At 38.6% G+C, this 16153-nt stretch overlaps 1 protein-coding gene across 1 annotated transcript in view; it reads right to left on the reverse strand.

Annotated features, from left to right (window-relative positions):
- KCMF1 (potassium channel modulatory factor 1) overlaps positions 1 to 16153 on the reverse strand; it is a 77566-nt gene that overhangs the window by 26823 nt on the left and 34590 nt on the right. The window contains exon 2 of the mRNA XM_058683520.1: positions 4057 to 4224. Within this exon, the coding sequence (XP_058539503.1) occupies positions 4057 to 4224 (168 nt within the window). The remainder of the gene's footprint in view (positions 1 to 4056; positions 4225 to 16153) is intronic.

A 16153-nucleotide genomic window follows, 5' to 3' on the forward strand; every position in this document is an offset into this window, starting at 1 on the left:
AAATCAGCAGAGGGAGAGGTGCCCAACTGGCTCAGTCGGCAGAGTGTGTGACTCCTGATCTCGGAGTTGTGAGTTTAGTTCTATACATTTGGTACAGAGATAACTTAAAATAAAATCTTAAAAAAAAAAAAAAAAGAATCAGCAGGGCATATCATAATACAAGAACACAAGTGCTCGGCATAGGCAAATGTGATCAATATGCCAACCCCCAGACGCAGCTATCTGTCTAAAGCACACACCATTCTTACAGCAGGAAGGACCCTGAGCAAAAATGCTAACTTGAATGGAGTACTACCACAACAGACTCTGTCCATATTGGTTACTGAAGAACTGATGAATTAGTGATATTCTATGGGAATAATCTGTTTGCCTCATTGGTACATCTCAAGAAATAGATTTATTTTTCTCCATTAGTAACACAAAAGGAAATGCATTTGAAAGTATATTTAGGGGGCGCCTGGGTGGCTTGGTCGGTTAAGCGTCCGACTTCGGCTCAGGTCATGATCTCACGGTCCGTGAGTTCGAGCCCCGCATCGGGCTCTGTGCTGACAGCTCAGAGCCTGGAGCCTGCTTCCGATTCTGTGTCTCCCTCTCTCTCTGACCCTCCCCCATTCATGCTCTGTCTCTCTCTGTCTCAAAAATAAATAAACGTTAAAAAAAAAAAATTAAAAAAAAAAAGAAAGTATATTTAGTATATTATGTCACTTCATTCCAAAGAACTATACTTAACATGAAACAAATGCTTAATTTAATAGGATATGAGGGGGCGCCTGGGTGGTTCAATCAGTTGGGTATCCGACTTCGGCTCATGTCATGATCTCGCGGTTCATGAGTTTGAGCTCTGCATCAGGCTCTGTGCTGACAGCTCGGAGCCTGGAGCCTGCTTCAGATTCTGTGTCTCCCTCTCTGCCCCTCCCCTGCTTGTGCTCTTGTCTCTCTCTCTCAAGAATAAACATAAGAATTTTTTTAAAAATAGCACATTATAAGAGAAAATTTTATAAGAGAGAACATTTGCTATGTGAGAGATTTGTTCACATTCATTTTTAGGAAGATTTAGGCTATCTTAAAAGTATTTGCCCATACACACTTGTGCACACACACTCACACTCACACACACACACTATTATATGTATAAGACTTGCCAGGTATATTTGGGATAGGTAGGGATAAATATATAAAAATCAATGAAACTTCACTTGATAAAAGACATCTACAAAAAAACTATAGCTAACATCACACTTATTGGTGAAAGACTGGATGTTTTCCCCCCTAAGACCTGGAACAAGACAAGAGTGTCTGCTTTAGCCATTTCTATTCATTATTTTACTGGATGGTCTAGTAATTAGGCAAGAAAATGAAAGGAAAAGCAGCTAGAGGGAAAGGAAGAAGTGGAACCATTTGTAATCAGCAGATGACATGACCTTGCATATAGAAAATCCTAAAAAATCCAATTAGATCCTATTAGAACTAATGAACAACATCATAGGATATAAGATCCATACAGGGGCGCCTGGGTGGCGCAGTCGGTTAAGCGTCCGACTTCAGCCAGGTCACGATCTCGCGGTCCGTGAGTTCGAGCCCCGCGTCGGGCTCTGGGCTGATGGCTCAGAGCCTGGAGCCTGTTTCCGATTCTGTGTCTCCCTCTCTCTCTGCCCCTCCCCCGTTCATGCTGTGTCTCTCTCTGTCCCAAAAATAAATAAAAAACGTTGAAAAAAAAAATTAAAAAAAAAAAAAGAAGAAAAGTTATGAAGACATTTAAAAAAAAAAAAAAAAAAAAAAAAAAGATCCATACAAAACCCAATTATTTTTCTATACACATGTAGTGAACAATCCAAAAATAAAATTTTAAAAATACACTTACAATAACAAGAAGAATAAAATACTTAGTAACACATTTAAAGAAGGAAGTATAAAACTTAACCTCTGGTAATTACAAAACTTTGTTGAAAAATATTAAAGACAAACTAAACAAATGGAAAAACATCTCATGTTCACCAACTGGCAGACTTAATACCGTTGCTCTCCAAACTGATCTACAGACTTAAAACAATCCCCATCAAAATCCCAGTTGGCTTCTTTGCAGAAATGTGATGAGCTGATCCTAAAATTCTTTCATAGAAACTCAAGGATCTAGAATACTCAAAACAATCTTGAAAAAACAAAAAACAAAACAAAGCTGGAAGACTCATACTTGTCAATTTCAAAGCTTACTAGAAGTTTACAGTAGTTAAGATTGTGGTACTAGCATATAGACAGATATATAAATCAATGAAACAGACGGAGACTCTAAGAAAAGACACATTTATGGTCAACCAACTTTCCTAATAGCTTTATTGAGATATCTCAGACATATAAAATTATGTGTATTTATGATATACAACTTGATGTTCCGATGCAGTATTCACTGTGAAAAGATCACCATGTCTACATAGTTACCTGTGTGTGTGTTGAAAAATTTAAGATCTGTCCTCTCCAAAAATTTCAAGTATACAATATAATATTGTTAACTATGGTCACCATACTGTACATTAGCTCCCCAGAGCTTATTCATCTTGCATAATGAAACTTTGTACCATGTGACCAATATTACACCAATCCCCTACTCCTCCCACCTCAGGTCAACTGATTTTCAACAAGAATGCCAAGACAATTCACTGCGTAAAGAATAGTCTTTTTCAATAAATGATGCTGGGACAACTGGATATCCATATGCAAAAGAATGATCTCATCATTCCATATACAAAAATTAATGCAACATGGAGCAAAAATCTAAATGTAAAAGCTAAGGGGTGCCTAACTGCTCAGTAGAAAGAGTATGTTACTCTTGATCTCGGGGTTGTGAGTTCGAGCCCTACACGGCATGTAGAGATTACTTAAATAACTAAAATAAAAAAAGTAAAAGCGAAAACAATAAAACTCTTATAAGGAAACAAAAATGTAAATCTTCATGATCTTAGACTGGGTAATGGTTTCTTAGATATGACACTAAAAGCAAAACAAAAGAAAATAAAAAGATAAACTGGACGTCATCAAAATTAAAACTTTTGTAGGGGTGCCTGGGTGGCTCAGTTCAGTTAAGCATCCGACTCTGGATTTTGATTCAGGTCATAATCTCACGGTTTGGGAGTTTGAGCCCCGCATGAGGCTCTGCGCTGACAAGCACAGAGCCTGCTTGGGATTCTCTCCCCCCTCTCTCTGCCCCTCCCCCACTCACTCTCTCTCTCTCAAAATAAATAAACAACAACAACAAATGAAAATCTTTGTGCTTCAAAACATACCATCAAAAAAGTGAAATGACAACCCATGAAATGGGAGACTTCTGCAAATCATCCACCTGATAAGGAACTTGTATAAAGAGTATATAAGGAACTATTAAAACTCAATAATAAAAAGACGTATTACCCAATTAAAAAAATGGACAAAGCATCTGAATAGACATTTCTCCAAAGTAGATATACAAATGGCCAGTAAGCACAAGAAAAGATGGTTACTATTATTAGCCATCAGAGAAATGCAAATCAAAACCATATGAGATACCACCTCACACCCACTATGATGGCTAGAAACAGAAAAGCTCCGTGCTGAGTGTGGAGCCTGCCTAAGATTCTCTCTTCCTCCCTCATGCATGTGTCTCTCTCGCTCTCAAAACAAAAAAACCCCAAGTGCCGACTAGGTAAGAAATTATAGCATGAAACATTTATAGCCTTTCTTATGGATTAACAAGGGCTTCTAATCAACTGCAGAAACAGAAACTGTGCTTTCTGGCAGCCAGAGCAAGAATACTTGTGTACTGCTAGCACGAACAGTTCCTTTATTTTACCGAGGCGCTCCTTCCATCTCATACCGTGTCAGTTTTCTAGATGGATATCTGAATAGCTTTTATGAACAGTTGAGCTATGATTATGAGAATTCTTTAGAATACAAAAGTAAGAGTCATGTTATTTTTAATGTATGCTATCGGGAATAGTTTTAGAACATCTTGCCTTTAAACTTCTTCACGCACATGCACACAAAATTCTAAATGACAACCCATTAGAATGAGAAATAAATACGTACCAAAATCTACCCTTGTTAATATGCACTGCATTGGGTGGTCAGTTGTATGCCTTGTGGTTGTTGCACCACTTTCATAACAAGATGCACAAAGATCGTAATCGTAGCAAATTAAACACTTATATCTGCGACCTCGAAAATTTCCTTTTAAACATGCATCACAGCTGACACCTATTAAAAAAAAAGAAATATCATTAATTAGCAGCTGTAATACGCCTCACTCCATCTCATTTTTATAACATTTTTTAAGTACAGATTTAACCCCAAATTTCCTTTCCCAAATGACCAGAAACAACATAGTCAGATGATACGGGAATAGCTGACACTGGTGGATTTGTTACTCTGATTTACATTCCTCATGAAAATAAAATATTTGATAAAAATGTAAAATCAGCTTTTAAAATGCCTTGATAAGCTAGCAGGCGGATAAAAACCAAGTGAAAGAGGAACTGGTAACCAGAATCACTAAAGGGGGCAAGCATTCATTTACCAAAGCAGGTAAAACTCTGAGCTTGGATTTTCACAGCGTTGCAGGACAAAGCACAGGAAGTGAATACCAAAGTCTGCCGAAGGTGGAGTGTCTAACAAGCAATTCCTTGTAAGGCTGAGACCCTAATATACTCTCAGTGCATGGGCAAGCCAGAAATCCTCCCTAGGGGATTACAAAACTTGCCCTAGTGAAATTCCCTCACCCGCTTGGCACAAAACAACAACAAAAAGCCCTGAAAAATCATAACCACAAACCAGCCCAGCCTTGTAATGAGTGAAGAGTCCAAATTTAAACTAACAAATGGTTCCAAATGGTTCTCAGGTGAAGAGTTTAGTTTAAAGTGGTCTGGGGGTGCCTGGCTGGCTCATTTGGTGGAGCGGGCAGCTCTTGATCTCAGGGCTGTGAGTTTGAGCCCCATGATGGGTGTTGAAATCACTTAAAAACAAAATATAAACAAACAAACAAACAAAGTGGTCCTAAGGGAACAAACACTACCACCAAGCCTCTGGCAGAAATAAACTTCCACAGTATGAATCCATACACAAAATACACACACACACACACACACACACACACACACACACACACACACAAACACAGCACCATGAGAAAGAAGTAGCAGAAACAGCCGAATCAGACTGGGAAAGAGTTTATATCAGAATTGGATATGAGGTAATAGTTAATAGGGTAAAGTAAATAAAAGAGAAGTTTGAAAAGAAGAGGTAACCAACAGATTTGAAAATGAAGCAAACAACATCTAAATATAAAAAAATTAATTAGAATTTAAAACTTGATGGGCAGGCATAATAGTAGGAAAAGCCTCTTATTCACAAGTAATATGCTTGGTTATGCAAAAACCCAACACAGCTAAATTATTATAGTTATTTTAAGCAAGGCTGATAAATATAAAAACCAATTTAATAAAGTATTGGTTGTATTTCATAACTCCAAAAAAGAAAAATTTATTATTAAAAACATGTCATTTAAGATTGTACTCACATGATCTTAGGATTCGTAAAATCCTAAGTACCTAAGGTACCTTAGGTACTTAGGATTCGTAAAATTCAGAGAAAAAGTAGATAAGTGGTTACCAGGGACTGGGTAGGGTTGTTAAATGGGTACAGAATTTCAGCTTGGGATGGTGGAAAAATTCTGGAGTTGGTTGTGCAACAATGTGAATATACTTAAAGCCAATGAGTTGTATGTACAAAAAATGGTTAAAATGATAGATTTTATGTTTTACCACAATAAAAAAAATATGACATTTGTAACAGCATTAAAAAAAATGCCTATGAATTGGGATGCATGGGTGGCTCAGTCGGTTAAGTGTCTGACTTTGGCTCAGGTCATGATCTCCTAGATCTCACTGACAGTGCAGAACCTGCTTGGGATTCTCTCTCTCTCTCCTTCTTTCTCTGTCCCTTCCCCACGGGTGCTTTCTCTCTCTCTCAAAATAAATATAAAAAACTTTAACCAAAGATGGCCCTTTATAAAGCTAATCAGTAAAAATATATTCAGGGATGCCTGGCTGGCTCAGTTGGTGGAGCATGTGACTCTAGATCTCATGGTTGTGGGTTCAAACCCCACACTGGGTGCAGAGATTACTTTAAAAAAAAAATCTTGGGGCACCTGGGTGACTCAGTCAGTGTCTGACTCTTGATTTTGGCTCAGGTCACGATCTTATGAGATCAAGCCCCACATTGGGATCTGCATTGGGCACTGACTGCTTAAGATTCTCTTTCCCTCTGGGGCGCCTGGGTGGCTCGGTTGGTTAAGCGTCCGACTTCGGCTCAGGTCATGATCTCACAGTCCACGAGTTCGAGCCCCGCGTCGGGCTCTGTGCTGACAGCTCAGAGCCTGGAGCCTGTTTCAGATTCTGTGTCTCCCTCTCTCTGACCCTCCCCTGTTCATGCTCTGTCTCTCTCTGTCTCAAAAATAAACGTTAAAAAAAAAAATTAAAAAAAAAAAAAAAAAAAAGATTCTCTTTCCCTCTCCCTCTGCCCCTCCCCTATGCATGCATACATGTGCACACTCTCTCAAAAAAAAAAAAAATCTTAAAAAAAAGTATATGTATATTCAAAGACATTAAAGGACTTAAAAAAATAATAATATCAAGTTCACAGAAGAGAAGGTTCAATGAAATGAAATGTCAATTCTCTCCAAATTGATTCGTGGATTCAGTGCAATTCTAATCAAAATCACAAAAGAAGTTTTTGTGGAACATGATAAGCTGACTCAAATTTTTATGCAAGTTACAAAGGGCCACAAATAACCAAGGTATTCCTGAAGAAAAATAAGATGGAGGGATCTGCTTAACATATCAAGAGCTAATATAAAGCTAAATTAAGACAGGATGGTATCAGCACAGACACAGATCATTTGACCAATGAGAAGAGAATTGAAAGCCCAAAACAGATACACCCATGTTGAAATCTGTTTTATGACAACAAAGTCCCCAGAGATCAGTGGGAAAAGGAGGGAGTAGTAGAACAGGTGATCATCCATATGTGGGGAAAATAAAATCAGATCTCTTCCACAGATCCCATACACAAACACCAATTCTGGATGGCTTAAAGAGAAATGTCGAAGGAAACTAAAAAATATATATATATATGTTTTATAATGTATTTATAATATACTTTATAACATATTTATAATTATAATGTTTATACTATTTATAATGTTTTATAAAATATTTAAAATATATAATAAAATATATTACATATTTATATAATAAAATATATAATAAAATATTTATAATTGTATTTATAATATATTTTATAAAATATTAAAATATATATATATATTTTTTTTAATTTAAAAAATCCCTCAAAGGCCATATAGGGAAATAATTATATGAGCTCAGAGTAGGAAATAATTTCTTAAAACACATACATATGGTCGAAACCAAAAAGAGAGACATTAAACCACATTAAAATTAAGACTTTTTCTTTACCTTCTAATGCCCTAGAGTGATGGAAAGACAAGAAGGCCCTGAAACTGGTGATACGTGCAACATACATGACAGACAACAGTTTGGTATTCAGAATACATCAAGAATGCGGGCCTATCAGTAAGAAGACATCCAATAGAAAAATGGGCAAAACGGGGTGCCTGGGTGGCTCCGTTGTTTGAGTGTCCAGCTTTGGCTCAGGTCATGATCTCATGGTTTATGAGTTTCATTGGGCTCTGTGCTGACAGCTCAGAGCCTGGAGCCTGCTTCAGATTCTGTACCTCCCCCCCAACCCCACTCTCTCTCTCTCAAAATAATAATAATATTAAAAGAAAAAAAAAAGAGAGAAAAATGGGCAAAGACTTCAATGGGCACTATAAAGAACAAACACAAATGACTGATAAATATATGAAAAGATGCTCAATCTCATCAGTCATCAAAGAAGTACAAATAAAATTTTCAGGAGCTATCATTTTACACCTACCAGTCTAGCAAAAACCTAAAAATCTGATGATTTTGAGTGCTAGTGAAGATACAACAGAAACACTTCTACTTTGCTAGTGGGAGCATACATCATCACAACAACTTGGAAAATTTTGTTCACATTCTAGTTAAGTTAAATATGCGCAATTCCAATGACTCTGAGGTTTCACTCTTACATATATTCCCTGGGGAATCTTTTGTCCATGTGTACCAGAAGAATGGAGAAGAATGTTCACAGCAGTTTTTGCAACATGGTAAGGGAGGGGGGATGTTAACAACCCAAAGGCCCATCAACAGTCTACTACAGAATGAATTAGAAAATGCATCATAGCCATAGGTAAAGACTTCAAGAATCTCAGATGTATCAAAGAAAGTCTCAAAGAACACACATATATTTTTTAAGTTATTTATTTATTTATTTTTAGAGAGAGACACAGAGAGCGAGCAAGGAAGGGGCAGAGACAGAGGCAGAGAGAGAATCCCTGGCAGGTTCCAGTCAGTATGAAGCCCAATGCAGGGCTTGAACTCACGAACCTTGAGATCATGAAAGAGTCAGAAGCTTAACCGACTGAGCCACCCAGGCGCCCTGCAAAGAACATATATAGTTTAAAGTTCAAAAACACTATCCAGTTTAGGAAATCAAACATGTAGTGAAACTATAAAAGGAAAATAGGGAATGACAAAATTTTGGTCAGTGGTTTCCTCTGGCGGGAGTGGAGTACTCAGCGATCTTGAAAGGTAAACACTTTCACATCTAGCAGAGGGGATCTGTAGTACCACTCTTTTCCTTTACATTTATTTGAAAAACGTCCTCAACTATCCCTCAATTTTTCTTCAAGTCTCCTCCCCCTTCAATAAAAAACAAACAAACAAACAAAAAACAAAGCTTATAACAACCCTTGGGCTGTCAGTTCAAGACGGAAAACTAGCATAGTTTTGGCAGATTACAGACTCTCAATAAATGTTTACTGAATAAGTTTTTATTTAAAAAAGAACATGGATTCTTGTTATTAACCATGAGCTCTTAGGCAAACCACTTATTGTACTCTACTACATTTCTTCATCTATTAAGTTTGTTGTGAGAATCATATGAGAAGAAAAATTTGAAGGTCTTAAATTTTATTTTATTAAAAATTTGTTTCTTTTTTTTTTAGTGAGCTCCAAAGTGAGCTCCACTGACAGCAGTGAGCTCGATGTGGGGCTCAAACTCATGAACCATGAGATCATTACCTGAGCCGAAGTTGGACACTTGACCGGCTGAGTCACCCAGGCTGAGCCACCCAGGTGCCCTTGAAGGTCTTAAATTTTAAAACAAATACTTATTTATTTTTAAGTAATCTCTACACACGAGCGGTCTTGAACTCATGACCTTGAGATCAAGAATCACACACATTCCTCTGACTGAGCCAGTCAGGCGTGCCTGAAGGTCTTACATTATTTTATTCAAATGTGGTAGGACTATGTTATCATATTTTCTGGTATACAATTTGTATCAGTAATAGTATAAACAACCTTTTATTTTTTATTTTTATTTAAAAAATTTTTTTTAAATGTTTATTTTATTTTTTGAGACAGAGAGAGACACAGCATGAGCAGGGAAGGGGCAGAGACAGAGGGAGACACAGAATGTGAAGCAGGCTCCAGGCTCTGAGCTGTCAGCACAGAGCCCAACGCGGGGCTCGAACTCACGAACTGTGAGATTGTGACCTGAGCCGAAGTCAGACGCTTAACCGACTGAGCCACCCAGACGCCCTTATTTTTTATTTTTTGAGAGAGAGAAAGAGTACATGTGCGTACACACACACACAAATAGGGCAGGGGCAGCGGGAGGACAGAGAATCTTAAGCAGGCTCCATGCTCAGTGCAGAGCCTGTCAAGGGATTCCATCTCATGACCTGAGCCAAAATCAAGAGTCAGAAACTTAACTGACTGAGCCACCCAGGCACCTTTATATACAACCTCTTAAATTGGTCCTCAAAATATCCTTCACGATTGTTAAGATTTCCAGAGATGTACTGAGATCTCACCAAGTTACACTGAAAGCCAAATGATGGCATCAAGCCAGTAGTTTTCCAGCAAATTCAATAAATATCGAGTGCCTACTATGTTCTAGGTGGTGGGGAGACAGCAATAAACAACACAGACAGAGCTCCGCCCCTATGAAGCTGCTAACACTTTGGTGGGTGAAGACAGGTATAAAAACACATGAAGCTGTAAAGCAAGTTAGAAGAAAGTGCTATGGAGGAAAATAAAGCAGAAAACAGAAAAATTGTGTGGGCAAGAAAGCTTCACAGAAAAGATGGTATTTGAGCAAAAGGATGGAATACTTCAAAATTTGCTCATTCAAAACAGCTGCCAGGCATGATAACGCTTTAAACATAAAACATAAACATAAAAATCTTGAAAAGCAGTAAATAACTGCTTAGATTCACAAATGGAAGTTTAATCTAACTGGATACAATAACTTTGCCAAACAAATGTAGCATGAACTGTGCTAAAAAGATGCCAGAAAGGTAAACCCAGCTTTGAACACTAACTTTCTGGTGTGTCCCATCTAACGTTACTGTGTAGGCCTGACCTTCCTTCCCATGGTGGGGATGCTGGCTGACCAATAGAACGTGAACAAACCTTACGGCAACCCTGGATGGTGACGCTACCAAACTCTGCATCCATCACGTTCAGTAGGAAGGTCTGCGGGTGCTTATCCCTTGCCTGTTTTACTCTTCTGATATAATTCAAGGCTATCTAAATCTAAATGCCCATGGATCTTGAGGCGCCTGCGGCACTCAGTGAGTTAAGCAGCCAACTCTTGATTTCGGCTCAGGTCATGGTCTCATGGTTCATGAGTTCAAGTCCCACATTGGGCTCTGTGCTGACAGTGCGGAGCCTGATTGGATTCTCTCTCCTCATCTCTCTCTGCCCCTCCCTGCCTCTCTCTCTCTCTCTCTCTGAGTAAATAAACTTTAAAAAATTAAGAAAGGGGCACCTGGGTGGCTCAGTAGGTTGAGCGTCCGACTTCAGCTCAGCTCATGATCTCACAGCTCGTAAGTTCAAGCCCTGCAGCAGGCTCTGTGCTGACAGCTTGGAGCCTGGAGCCTGCTTCAGATTCTGTGTCTCCTTCTCTCTCTGCCCCTAACCCATTCCCATTCTGTCTCCATCTCTCTCAAAAATAAATAAACATTAAAAAAAATTTTTTTTAATAATAAACTAAAAAAATTAAAAAAAAAAAAATGCCCATGGCTCTCCTAAGAGATAAGGGTATGAGGTGGTGGGAGGCTTCACCCACAACCAAGCTGGAGTTTAGTAACTGTCAGATCTTTAGGAAATAGCAGTGTTGGGATGCCTGGCTGTCTCAGTCAGTAGAGCATGCAACCTTTGATCTCAGGGTTGTGAGCTCGAGCCCCATGTTGGGTGTAAAGACTACGTAAAAAAATTAAATCCTAAGAAATAGGGCTGTTGTTATTGTTTTTAAATTAATATTAACTATTTTTGATGGAGTCATTTCTAAAATGTATGTTTTCTAACTTCAAGTCGATAGACACAACTTTTATGATTCAAAGTTATAATTTCAAACACAAATATACAGTTCAGCCATACCATCAAACATTATGATAGGTAAGTTCTTAGCAGGGTCTCTTAAAACATAAGAGTTGCTTTATAAATTATCTGTGGTGTCAAATATGCTATGGAGGATTTTTGTGATTAGAGGACTATGAATAAAAAAATCAAGGAGGTGAAAATGTTTTATATCAGTTTTCCACACAGCCTGCCCTTCTCATTGTAATAGCTCTGCCATTTAACACTTCTAATTTAATTCTTCGAATCTGTCAACATAAGCTTAAATCAATACCTAATTAAGTCAGTATCTTAAGTTTGTAGAAGATTCCATACCACCTTCTACTTGCAAGTAGCTCTAAATCTGCAAACAAAAGCACAGAAGCATACACAGGCTCTGCAGCAGTTTCCTGATAGCGACCATGTCTCCCTTTCCCCTCCGCCCCCCACTGCCACTCTGAGTTACCAAATCTCGTTTAGCTTTGACAAAGAGCCCAGATTTCCCACTTAGAGTCCCTTCTGAGTATACCTGTCTGAATTCATTTTAATCACACAGACTAACAAAATTTGCTCCCTTAGTGTCAACTACACACAATCTATGGCTCCTACTAGAGGAAAAAAAGTTAGCTCTTTGCTGAACAGCCTCCTGGTTAGCAGTTGTGGTCGTACCTGGTACCAGGAGGCTCAGGAAAGTCTGAAACAGAACATATATGCGGCTCATGTCAAATTATCAATTCTTTAATAGAAGAATGGAGCTGCTTCTGATTAGATGTTAAGGATAAAGTTCCTGCAGAAAAGCATGATGTCACAACAGAAACAAGAGTTCAAATACTTACTGTCAAATAAAATATTGCCTTGAGAGGCAAGGCTGGAAAACCATTGGGTGTTAGCACTGAGATCTACTGGATTAACAAAATATGTTTAGGTTTCGTTTGTCCTATATTAAATACAGCTTACAAAAACGGAGTTAACCACATAATAAAATACGCAAACTCATCTTTGAATAATCTAGCTTTAGCCATATTGCAACATAAATTAGGATAAGCACTGGTCTGTAAAATGTAACTGCACAAACAGCATCATAAAGTTATGGTGGGATATTTGTGATCCCCCATCTAACCAAGCTCACTTATGAGGTAAAAATGCTAGGAAATATGGTTTGACATCAATTTTGATATTGGCACAGATGAAGCTTAAATGAAGAGAATGGTGTATTTCTGACAACTCCTATCTGTAAGAGGTGTATCTGAGCACATTCATATCCTCAACATTTATCTATTTAAAAAAATTTTTTTTTAACGTTTATTTATTTTTGAGAGAGAGCGAGAATGCAAGCGAGGGAGGGGCAGAGAGAGAGGGAGACAGACACAAGATCTGAATGAAGCAGGCTCCAGGCTATGAACTGTCAGCACAGAGCCCGATGTGGGGCTCCAACTCGTGAACTGTGAGATCATGATCTGAGTAGAAGTCAGACGCTTAACTGACTGAGCCACCCAGGCGCCCCTACATTTATCTTTTTATTTAGCAGTTCTGTAAAATAAATATACAAAAGCTATGAATTAAAATCAGAGGAAAGAATGCCCTCTAGTGGGAACAGAAAATAAAGTTTTAAAAAGCCACTAACATAATATGTAAAGTCTTTTCTCCCCTTAATTTTCTAAAATGAAACAAAGAGGCTGCTATATTTATTTATGACGGTTTACTTATTTGTTTTAAAGATTTTATTTTTAAGTAATTTCTACACCCAATGTGGGGCTCGAACTTCTCTACAATGCTGAGATCAAGAGTCACATGCTCTACCAACTGAGCCAGACAGGTGCCCGTATTTACAGATCTTTAAACTTTTTTTTTAAATGTTTTTACTTATTTTTGAAGGAGAGAGAGAGAGACACAGCATGAGCGGGGGAGGAGCAGAGAGAGAGGGAGACACAGAATCAGAAGCAGGCTGCAGGCTCTGAGCTGTCAGCACAGAGCCCGACACAGGGCTCAAACCCATGAACTGTGAGATCATGACCTGAGCCGAAGTCAGACACTTAACCGACTGAGCCACCCAGGCGCCCCCCTATTTACAGATCTTTAAAAAGGAAAAACCCAAAGGGTGATACAGCTTTTTCTTTTTTCAATAAATTTTTAGGTAGGGAAGAGCTGATGGGAAGGGAAGGTCAATAAAGGGCAGTGATCTGTCAAGGAATACAGTGACAAGGAACCCAAAAGGAAAGAACCCGCCTGGAATTTGAAGGCCTGGGATTATATAACATAGTATTTGTCAATGACAATTTATTTTGACTTCTAGTGCCAGGTAATTTGGGGAGAAGACCCTCTTTTTACTTTAGCAAAATATCTAAGTATTATCTCTTTAGGGCCTCTGCGTTTCTTTTCTTCTTTTTTTAAATGTTTATTTATTTTGAAAGAGAGAGAGAGCGAGCGAGCACACAAGTGCAAGCAGGGGAGGGGCAGAGAAAGAGGGAAAGAGAGAATCCCAAGCAGGTTCCACACTGTCAGCGCAGAACCTGACACAGGGCTTGGACTCACAAACTGTGAGATCATGACCTGAGCCCAAATCAAGAGTCAGATGCACAACCAACTGAGCTACTCAGGCACTTCAGGGCCCTTGCATTTCCAATAAGTGTGACTTAGAAAAAACAAAAAAACCCAGTATATTATATTGCACATGCTATACAATAACTTTAATGTTGAGAACGGCACAGAGAACTATGTCATTAAAACAACTTTATAATGATAAGGACAATTTCCAAGAAAAGGTTCTTTGAATTAAGTGGTTGAAAAATCATGCAACCCTTTGAAGAGGATCTCAGATGAACATGGAAGCAATTCATGAACCACTTATTGTAACTCAGTGAAAAGCAGAAGTAGTCAGAATTAAAGAAGATGGTCAAAGGATATTTCCAGAAGCAAAAATGCAGGAGGAAGGAATTTAAGACAAATTTTTTTTTTTTCAACGTTTTTTATTTATTTTTGGGACAGAGAGAGACAGAGCATGAACGGGGGAGGGGCAGAGAGAGAGGGAGACACAGAATCGGAAACAGGCTCCAGGCTCCGAGCCATCAGCCCAGAGCCTGACGCGGGGCTCGAACTCACGGACTGCGAGATCGTGACCTGGCTGAAGTCGGACGCTTAACCGACTGCGCCATCCAGGCGCCCCAAGACAAATTTTAAAATGCTTCACAATCTGGGAGCTTAGATCAGGAGTGAAAAGCGTTCCTTCTGTCTATTAAAGAATCACAGAGGAAATTCAATCATGCCTTGCAAAGGTAAAGTAACTCCAGGAGTTTCCCACACACCACCACCAACCACCACCACCAAAACTCTATACATGTTTATTTTAAAAAATCTCTACGATGGTGAAGGGAGAAAATCAAGAGAAGAGAAAACTGGGTAGAGAAACTCATACAAACATATACCATTCAAGAAAAGACCTATAAAGAGAGTCCAAGGGCAGAGAAAGAGAAATGAGAAAGAGGTACACAGTTCGGGGGAGGGGAGGGGCAAGATTCAGAAGGAAGAGAACAGAGTGACGAAGAGGAACACTGAAGTATGGAAAACACCGAGGAGTTTGCAGTATGCTTGCTCTTCACACTTAGTAGACTCGCTTGAAACTGATACATTTACCTGGCAATTTAAACCAACCCTTTATTACCGAGACTCGGCTTTTTTACTTTATTGTTTTCAAGTAGAATTCTACAAGTTCTGTCCTATGTGACAATAAGGGGCATCCATGTATCCTTTCATTATTTACTGAGTATCTAATATGTGCCAGATACAGCAAGGAACAAAAATCTTTGCTACATAGAGCTATACTCTAGTGGTGTCAGTAGCAACTTCTATCATTACTGTGAGCCAGAAAGCTTACCTATATTACTTTATTAATCCTCACAACAAAGTGATGAGGTATTTGCAAAGTGTGATAAATCTTCTTCTGTGGCTAAGGAGGATTCAAAGCCGGTTCAGATTTGCCCCAAAAAGCGGACAGAAAGGCAGGGGCTGGATGTTATATTACTGAGTTCCGTACTCATTTTGTCAAAGAGGGAAGTTAAATTCTCTACAATTCTCTAAAAGTTTTCAGTGCAGAGGAAGTTGGCCCCTTTGGGAACAAATGAGTGGTTTGCTTGGTTTTAAAGAAATAGTCTACGCTCTTAGTTCACAGAAACACATCCCTGGCCTGCAAACGGAAACCCATCTTAGTAACAATGGACTTGCTCATTGATGAACAGCCTTTCAGAAACTCTTATCTGGAAACAGAGAAGATTCTATATTACTCAATCTATTATTATCTTCAGCCATGATTAGAGCTGTTTTCTGACTCACACATAAGATGAAGGAAGAGGAGGTACAGAAGGATTTCAGTGAATATCTGATGAATGAATGAAAAGAGAAGGGGACATTTTTCCTAGAGTAACGAGATAAGAGCTCATTTAAAAGAGAAGGGAAAAGGGATTAATGTGTGTCTATCATAGACTTCTTGACGTAAGAATGACTGAATGATGAAAATTGAGGGGGAAGAGAAAGGAACAGAACAATAGGGATTGGTTTCCCATAGGAGAAAAGAAAACGAATTAGGTAAAAATGCTGTGCCAAATACTTCTAGGCACCAGCTACCA

Source organism: Neofelis nebulosa, chromosome 9 (genome assembly GCF_028018385.1).
Source record: "Neofelis nebulosa isolate mNeoNeb1 chromosome 9, mNeoNeb1.pri, whole genome shotgun sequence".
NCBI lineage: Eukaryota > Metazoa > Chordata > Mammalia > Carnivora > Felidae > Neofelis > Neofelis nebulosa.